General features: G+C 53.5%; 1 protein-coding gene across 1 annotated transcript; it reads right to left on the reverse strand.

Moving 5' to 3' along the window:
* Positions 1–516: 516 nt before the first annotated feature.
* LOC142906844 (uncharacterized) lies at positions 517–9,476 on the reverse strand. The gene is made up of 2 exons (XM_076055501.1): positions 6,182–9,476; positions 517–2,357 (listed from the first exon to the last, which is right to left on the reverse strand). Exons 1-2 carry the CDS (start codon positions 7,496–7,498, stop codon positions 2,343–2,345), a joined length of 1,332 nt encoding a protein of 443 aa, XP_075911616.1. The 5' UTR covers positions 7,499–9,476; the 3' UTR covers positions 517–2,342.
* Positions 9,477–9,561: the final 85 nt, after the last annotated feature.

The raw sequence follows: 9,561 nt of genomic DNA on the forward strand, positions 1-9,561 counted from the left end.
TTTTGTTGTTTTCTCTTCACCCCCCCCCCATCTCTGCAGCCTATATAATTCCCCGTATGTTATCTCTCCAGGCGTCTTTCTGTGTGCCTCTCCATGTGTGTATGTCTCTTGGTGTGGTGTTATTCTGGTTGTCCCTCTCTGCTGCCCAAAACATATTTCTCTGTGTGTTCTTCTCTATGTGCAATGTCCCCCCCTATATATTCCCTCGCTATGTGTTTTACCCCATTTCCACCTGATGATGATCGCTTGTGTTGCGTTCAAAACGTAGTGATTTTAATTAAATTTTAGTTCAAACAAAAATTATTTCTACATACGTTACTTTACCGGAAAAAAAACAATGAGTATACCAAGGTTTTACTGGAGCCTATTCCCACCACGGGGCTTAGGGCGTGCTGGCTGTCAAAAAAAATGTCGACGTACACCCCACCGTTTGTGAGCCAAATCCCTCGTAAGCGCGCGCGCACGGAGACTTTTATATATAAGAAAGATGAACTTACGAAGGAGCCACTCAGACTCTTCTATGTTAAGCAACTTTAATATCTAAAACCACTCTAATATGTGAACACGCTTATGATCGGAATTGTCAACACCGTACTCCTGACGATGTCCTACTCATTGATCCGTACAATTAACCCTCAATGGTTACGTTTGATAAAACTGAGTAACAGAACAAGCGGCTGACTCCTCTGAGTAGAGCGACCATACACGGCGATAGGAAAAGTCTGTAAAAATGACAATACTCATATGAAACGTGCTAAAGAAACATGTGCCCAATGGCAAAAGTAGACAAATGAATTCATTGGTAAGATTATGCAATTAACGAAATGCCCTGAAATAGTGTGAGTACTAGTGTGCCTGTTTGGCTAACAGATGCTTTTAAATTGGCGAATGGGACATCAATGATTTCGTGGGCAAGATTCTGTGATCAAAAGAAAATCTCAACACAATAGTATTCCTGTGTGTAGATTCGTAACATAGATGCTTATAAATGTTGTCATCAATAAATTCATTGGCAAGGTTATGCAATGAATGAAAACATATGACTGAAATAATATTTCTAAATGACCGTATTCATGTAACTCAAGGGACAGAACAATGCTCTTCACGATCAACTAATAGTTAATGCACCACCTTGGTATGGCAACCCTTTTCAACTTTTTGGAACAATCTTATTAGTATTCTTGGTTCTTTCTGTAAAGTAACGTAGAAAAAACAATAAAGTAATAAAAATATTAAACAATATATTATTATTTTATTGTTTCCCTTCTACGTGACTTTACCGAAAGAACCAAGAATATGAATTCCTGCAGTCACGAAAGCTTGAAATAAAACATCTTATTAGTACCAATATGCGCGTTATGTGTGTGGGTGTGTGTTGCCTTCTTGCTAACTGTTGAGTTAGCGGCTTCCGAGGTGCTGCGTTCCTTGTGTAGTGTTGTAAGGACGAGCAGACTTCTTTAGGAGGCACACTGTTTATTGTATTATTTCCTTATACAACGCTAAACACGCACAGAGGGATATTCGGTCCCCTCACCCGATACCTTAGGGAGGTACAACCTCCGGACTTGGCGGGACTCACACGTCTACCGCTATCCTAGTCCTCCGGCTAGGACCTAGGGGAGGCTATCTGACCCACCGCTGGCCCGGTGGGTCCTGACCACTGGGTATGCCGAGCCTTAGCCCTTAAAAGGGCTGAAAGGCTGGTCCAGGGTCCTAGCTGGGCTTCAGCCCAGTCTTCTATCTTCGTGCAGGGAGAGAACTCCCCGAGGTCCGTTGGGTCACCCGTCTTATACCCCTTCGTGGCCAGGTAGAACCAATCATACATTCCCACGTGGAACCGTCTGATTGGTTCGCACCAAACCCTGGCCACGATCCGTTTCACCTCGACTGACCCCAACCGTTGTACCCAGGGGTAATGCTGCACTGCCCTGGTGGCAATGCAGGTTACGCAACAGCGCATAGTTAACACCTCTACATCACCCCCTCCTTCGGAAGCTCCAGCCGTCCCGGCTGCAACAATGGGAAACTCCGAAATTACCAACGGTAGAAGAATTGTGAGTGTGCCTCACGAACAACAAGAACAATTAAACCCCTATAAATACCCCCCTTAACAACATAACGTATGTACAAGGCACTAGACATGCCAAAAAAACATTATAACAACCGGCGAGATTTCGCGCGCGTGCGTTTCGCGGGACCATCGTAGGGGATGGCAGGCTTTGTCGGCGGCACAAGGGAAGGAGGAGGATGAGCCAGAGCATCCGGTGGGCCTTTAGGCATCTCCACGGGGACACCTGCTGCTCCACGGTCCATTGAGGCTGAACGTGGCCTGCATGGAGCCGTCACACCCGCGTCATCTGCAGGAGGAATGACACGCCTGCGCTGTGGGTTAGGCACCAACGGGGCAACATCCGGCTCGTCGGACGCGTCGCACACTCGGCCCCCATGTCGTGTGTGTTGTGGAGGGACGCGTGGCGTGACGAAGGGTTTTAACCGAGAGGGGTGAATGCACCAGCGACGCCGTCCCCAGCTAATTTTAACACATTGGGGACGCAGGACTTCCACTACCTCAACCGGGCCTCGCCATAGTCTGAGGAGTTTGGCCGACGTGGACACCGGCACCTGGGGGCAGTGGAGCCATGCCCTGTCTCCCGGTGCCCACCGATGCGTGTACGACCGAGGGTCCCGCAGTCGCAAATTCGCCCGTTGGCGGGAAGCCGAATTTTCAATGGCGGCCTCCCGTGCCTCGGCCAACTTACGGAGGTTGAATCGCAAGTGGTCAACGAGCTTTGACTTTTGCGGTGGCTGTTCGATTTCCAGCCGAACGTCGGCGGGAGGAAAGGCATCCCTGCCGTACATTAGAAAGAACGGGAAAAATCCCGTCGCCGCGTGAGGTGCCATACGGTATGCGGCGAGGACCCCCGGAACCTGCAAGTCCCAATCGAGGTGGGATTCATTGACCTGATGGCATAACATAGCGGTGAGAGTTCTATGAAGGCGCTCCACCATGCCGTCGGTCTGGGGATGGTAGGGCGAAGTGCGCACTTTCTTAGTGCCCAACAGGCGGCACACATCAGTCAGCAAGGCTCCCGAAAAATGTATTCCCTGATCGGTCAGCAACCGTTCTGGTGCGCCCTTGTCCAGGACGTAGCCTTGAACAAAGGCGTCCACAACGGCCGCCGCCGACTGGTTGGGGAGGGCCCAGGCCATAGGCCACCGTGTAAAATACTCTACCCCAACCAGAAGGTACTTATTACCCCGTGGCGTAGTAGGAAAAGGGCCCAAAATATCGAGAGCCACCAACTCATTTATACGAGAGACCGAAACGGGTTGCAGGGGTGGACATGCCGGTTTAGCCGGCGGTTTACGTTGCGCACAATGGGTGCATCCCAGCAAAATGTCAGTGACGTCGCGCAGCATGCCCGGCCAGAAAAATTGCAACCGCAACAACCCAATGGTCTTATGAACACCCAGGTGCAATAAACGCTCATGCGCCGCCCATACGGCCTTGCATCGCAAGGCGGATGGCACGACGATTTTATGTTGACACGAGTCAGCATCCCAATGCATCAACAAGCCGCGCTTCATGACAAATGAATTAAATTTGCCCTATCTTGGAACCGCATTATTCGCGTGGCGACGCAACCTCAATAACGACATGTCCTCGCCCTGGTGCCGACCCCATTCGGCCAAAGTTAGCCCCAGCAAATCGTCACTGGCCATTGGATCTGCATGATCCAACATCGGCGCTGAGGCGGCGGGAAGTGCGGCTGACACCGTTGTGAGAGGCGCGACCTGCGCAGGCAGTGGCGGCTTACAACGGCCCGAGCCCAAAAAACACGCACATTTTTGAGCCGGCGGAAGGCGAGACAACGCATCGGCATTCGTGTGTTGTGCACCCCTACGGTAAGTGACATTGAAATCGTAGTCCTGAAGGACTTCGAGCCACCGAGAAAGCTGCCCGGACGGTTGGTCAACCCGCAGAGCGTACTGTAAAGCCGAATGATCAGATCGCACGGTAAAATGCTGACCATACAGGTACGGCCTGTATTGCTGAATAAAAAAACAATGGCCAGCAGCTCACGTCTGGTCACACAGTATCTTTGTTCAGCAAGAGACAAGACTCTGCTACCATAGGCAACAACCCTTTCAATGCCATCAACTTCTTGGGACAGAACACCCCCAATCCCCGTATTGCTAGCGTCGGTGTCCAACACGAATGGCACGGAAAAATCGGGGTACGCAAGGGACGGTGCCGTCACGAGCGCGTTCCGCAAGGAGTCGAACGCAGCCTGTTCTGCGTCCCCCCAATGAAACGCCACCCCTTTTGACGTAAGGGCGTGGAGCGGCTTGGCAATCGTCGCGAAGCCAGCAACAAACCGGCGGTAGTACGACGCAAAACCAATAAAACTACGAACATCGCCCGCAGATGTAGGGGTCGGCCAATGTTGAACACATTTGTTTTTTTCAGGGTCGGTAGAGATGCCCGAGCGGCTAACTATGTGGCCCAGATAGCGCACAAACTCACGCAGAAGGTGACACTTCTGCGGCTTGAATTTCAAGTTAGCGGCCCGCATTTTCAAGAAGACAGCACGCAACCGTTCGATGTGTTCGCCGAACGTGCGGCTAAAGACGATGACGTCGTCAAGATAAATGAGACATGAGTCCCACTGGAGCCCAGCAAGGACCAGCTCCATGAGCCTCTGGAATGTCGCTGGGGCCGAGTGGAGACCCATGGGCAATCTATTAAACTCGAAAAGGCCCTGTGGTGTCCGAAAAGCAGTCTTAGGTTTGACGATTCGTCGAGGGGGAGTTGCCAAAACCCCGACAGAAGGTCCAAGGTGGAGAAATAGTGCGCCCCTGCCAGGGCATCCAATGACTCGTCCATACGGGGGAGAGGGTAGGCGTCCGCTACCGAGATTTTATTTAGGCGCCGAAAATCAACGCAAAAACGGAGACTGCCATCGTGCTTTTTGACCAGCACTATTGGAGCACCCCAGGGACTAGTGGAGGGAGAAATTATATCGGCCTTCAGCATGTCATCCACAGCCGATTTAACATGCTGTTTCTCCGCCGGGCTAAGCCGAAACGGGTTTTGTCGAATCGGGGCAGCGTCACCAGTATCAATGTGGTGACGCAGCAGCTTGGTGCAGCCAATATCAAATTTAGATTTACTAAAGACATCGGAAAATTCTCGCAGAAGAGCGCGCAATTTAATTCGCTGCGAATGAGACAGATCACCCGTGTCTGTGCAGAGCGCGTCCAACCATCTCTCATCCGATTCGGAAGGAGGTGGGACCTGCGGCGTGTCATGCACGTGTCCCGCGACTCCGGTCCCCAACGGCACCGGGGTCGCGTGAGCGAGCACAGTTCTTTGCGGAATGACGGTTGTGGACAATCCGACATTCAAAACCTGCAAGAACAGCTCCCTGTCGGCTGCTACGAGGGTCTGTGCAGCCACCAAATCTAACCCCTTAGCATCTGCGTTTGAAGGCCCCAGCAAAATGCCATGTGCCGAGGCCTCCGGGGCTAGCGGTTTTTTAAGTTGCAAGGGCACAAGCATTTGTGTCCCTGGCGGAATGCGGACTGTGCTCGCGACAAACGCCTGCACCGAGGCACTAGCCATGCGCGGATGTGAGGGTGTGGGCAAGAACGCCATCCGTCGACCCGACGGGAGTTCGATGCAGCCTTGATCTACAAGGATCTTAATAGGCATTTTCGCGAGAAAATCAGTGCCTAACAAACACGGCACGGCGAGGGAAGAAGAGACCAAAATAGGCCCTGCCAATTTAATGTCTCCAATCGAAATTTGCGCCCGAATTTGCCCAATAATGCCAAGTGAACTGCCATTAGCGGCGAAACACGGGATAGAAACCCGTTCCAAGGGGCGGCATCGTACGGGCAGTATATTGTAAATCAAATCCGAAATGATCGTAGCCGATGCACCAGTATCGACCAACACGCGAAATTCCACACCCTCGATTGATCCGACAACCACGGACGAACCTGCCGTCGCCGCGACTACCCTATGGGCCAACTCAGACCACTGCCCAGGTCCGAGTGGCCGCGAACAAACGCCAGAATACCCCCCATCACACGCCGAATCGCGAGCCCTTCTTATGGTGCGTTGCAGTGTGTATGGTGTGAATGAGGGCCGAGCGTGAGAGGCGTCGCGACTTGCCTGGTTTTGCCGCGATGCCGTGGACGTCCTGTAGTCCTGGCCCCGGGATGCGGAGGGGCGTCGTCGAGGCGCACGACAGTCAGAGGAGATGTGGCCTCGTCGGCCACAGTTGAAGCACGTCACGTCGCCGCGTGGAGCAGGCCGTCCCCGCTGCTGGTCATTGCGGCGACCACCGTGGTCGGACGATCGCCGGCCCGTTGACCTGGTCGCCATGAAGGCCCGGTCGGGGGAGAACTCGGCGTCCCTGCTGGCAGGCTCCGACGTCGAAGCCGAGGCGGCAATGGTCGATTCCGTGTGGAGCAGCAGATGTGCGTGGATGCACCGAGCAGCTCGTAGCGAGCACATACCGTCGTCGTCCACCGCTTGGATGACGATGCGCAGCTCGCGCGCCAGCTCCAGCATCTTCTGGAGAACAATGGCATCAATGGCCTCGTCGTCCATGCGAGGGTAACCCGTTCTTGCCATCGCCAGTAGAGCGGTCCAGAATGCCAACGGAGACTCTTTAGGGCGGCGTCGCCTGTCGTAAAATCGGTTGCCGACGTCGGATGGAGGCCCGTACACGTCGGACATCCGTCGGAGGGCCGATTGAAGAGTCGCCCTTTGTTGCCTGGGGATGGTGAGGAGCGAGGCGAGAGCGTCGTCATCCAAAGTGGCCGGTAGTGCTCGGAGCGCCTGTGCGTCCGACCAGCCCACCATCTCTTGGTGGCTCAGGAAGCGACGCTGGAACGCCGCCCAGTCGCCCCCTTCAGATGTGAATTGTCGGAAGATGGGCAGGCGTTGTTGGAGGGCGGACGTCGTCTCCCCCTCAGCTTGTACCGTCTCGAGCCGGAGATCGGCGATTTCCCGGCCGATAGAGTCTACTGTACCGTGTCGGTACAGTGATGACGCGGCGTCCGCTGAGGAACTTGAATTCGCAGCGTCGCGTGCTGATGACGTTGCGGGTTGTGATTGGCCCCCCGCGTTCCCAGGATGCCCCTGGCTTCCGCTTCCGGCGGAATCACGTGGTTCCCCGGCGGGAAAATCAAAATGTCTGCCCTGGCCGATGGCGGGAACGTCTGCCGGCGGTTGACTCGGCCTGCCCGCAACCTCCAAGTTGATCTCTTCGAGAATGGAGGCCGCGGCGTGTAGGAGTTGAGCGAGACGGCGGTGTGCTGCCCTGAGTCCATCCCCCATGGCAGGGGGAGCAACCGGCTGCTCAACCGGTGGCTGGGCGGCCGTCAACGCGGCAGCGTTTTCAGCGGAGCTGGTGGTGCTTGCAGGTGAGACAGCGTTATCTTCGTTCTGGCTCCACGCATGGGCTGAACTTCTGGTTTCCATTTCCAACCACTTCTGACTCCAGTTGTAGTGTTGTAAGGACGAGCAGACTTCTTTAGGAGGCACACTGTCTATTGTATTATTTTCTTATACAACGCTTAACACACACAGAGGGATATTCGGTCCCCTCACCCGATACCCTAGGGAGGTACAGCCTCCGGACCTGGCGGGACTCTCACGTCTACCACTAACCTCCTTGATACCTAAGGAGGTACAACCTCCGGACTTGGCGGGACTCACACGTCTACCGCTATCCTAGTCCTCCGGCTAGGACCTAGGGGAGGCTATCTGACCCACCGCTGGCCCGGTGGGTCCTGACCACTGGGTATGCCGAGCCTTAGCCCTTAGAAGGGCTGAAAGGCTGGTCCAGGGTCCTAGCTAGGCTTCAGCCCAGTCTTCTATCTTCGTGCAGGGAGAGAACTCCCCGAGGTCCGTTGGGTCACCCGTCTTATACCCCTTCGTGGCCAGGTAGAACCAATCATACATTCCCACGTGGAACCGTCTGATTGGTTCGCACCAAACCCTGGCCACGATCTGTTTCACCTCGACTGACCCCAACCGTTGTACCCAGGGGTAATGCTGCACTGCCCTGGTGGCAATGCAGGTTACGCAACAGCGCGTAGTTAACACCTCTACACTTGTACCGAAAACACCTCAAGCCCCCAGGAGGGGCGCTGGGTCTGCGTGTGTTGAACACATGATGCTCTGGGCTGCTTCGTCAATCTCTCTCCACCGCTGGGGTGGTTGCCGAGTCGGTACGCTGGTCACGCTGTCGGTGGTGCCCGTGCTGGCAGGGATGATGGGTCCGGCTACGTCTCCATTGATGTGCGCGATCATCCCGTCGCCAGACACCGCTTGCAGCTCGTCTGCTGGTTGCCGCGCGTCACCCTCCTTGGCACCAGACACTTTTGATCCTTGTACACTGTGGAGTGACTTGGAGAGACAGCGCCTGTCGTCTCCACCCCCCCCCTCTTCAAGAGAGTCCTCTTCGAGTTGTCTGTACGACTCGTGCTGCACAGAGGACATGCTACAGATCAAGTTATATCGTTCCGTGTCAGTCTCTGTTCCGATCCTCAACTAAACTTCGCCTGTGGGTTGCGATTTGAAGGGGCACTCTCACGAATAGTGGTTGCACCAGCTTTCACTAAAAGGGTTGACTTTGATCGGAGCACAATTGGAACGATTGTCATGCTATGATCGTATGTGTTGGCTGTACACAGCGACCTCGCCACCGGGAATAATAATGTTACAGCACTCCCCCCCCCCCCCCCCCACGTTTGTATTGTAATACTGCGAGCACCAGCCTTGGCTGGAAGCCTCTCTTAATGACTCTCCGTGATGCGTGGCTTCTGCCGATGAAAAGCTCTCTATTAATTTGCCATTCACGAGGGCGATCCCCGGAGCCTGCCACTTGCAGTACTTCTTTCGTATGGCATTGTGAAAAGCAACAGTTTTTATTTTTAATATTTGAGCAGTACTGATTTCTGTTCTTGCATTCTTGCTTATATCTGAATTTTTCCACCTTGGGCTCTTTCTTATCACAAAGGGGCAGCTGTTTTCCTTTTGAAGTCGCTTGGGCTGTTTGTTGTTCAGATGTCTTTATAACCGCCATGTTTCTGTTAACGTTTTGGGCAGCGTTCCCCACGCTCCCATCACGGGTTGGAAGTATAAAAAAATTTTTGCATCAGACTTGCAGTCTCTCTGAAAAAGGGGCGCTGTGGCCTTTGAAATAGGGACCTATTGTGCACGGGTGTGCTTGCTGTCGCCATGTATTCCGTTCTCTCATCACGGCTTGGAAGCAAAACAATTTTCATTTTACACCTCATAGCTTGGTACCGTAGCACTTTCCGCAGTTTTGACTCTGCAAGTAACTCCAAGTACGTTTTGAGCAGCGTTCACTGGACTCGTCGCGGTTTGGAATTCTTGCGTACATAATTTACTGCTACCATGTGCTGTTAGCTACTGGAAGCCAAAGGCGGTTGGTGAGGCTCTGATCCCGTGGAATACGTAGTATCTTGGTCGTGTGTGATTGACCCATTTCGCATTGTATCACTTCTGAATGACTC

The sequence above is a fragment of the Petromyzon marinus genome, chromosome 71 (genome assembly GCF_048934315.1).
Source record: "Petromyzon marinus isolate PM22_M1 ecotype Great Lakes invasive population chromosome 71, UKy_Petmar_22M1.pri1.0, whole genome shotgun sequence".
Lineage (NCBI taxonomy): Eukaryota > Metazoa > Chordata > Hyperoartia > Petromyzontiformes > Petromyzontidae > Petromyzon > Petromyzon marinus.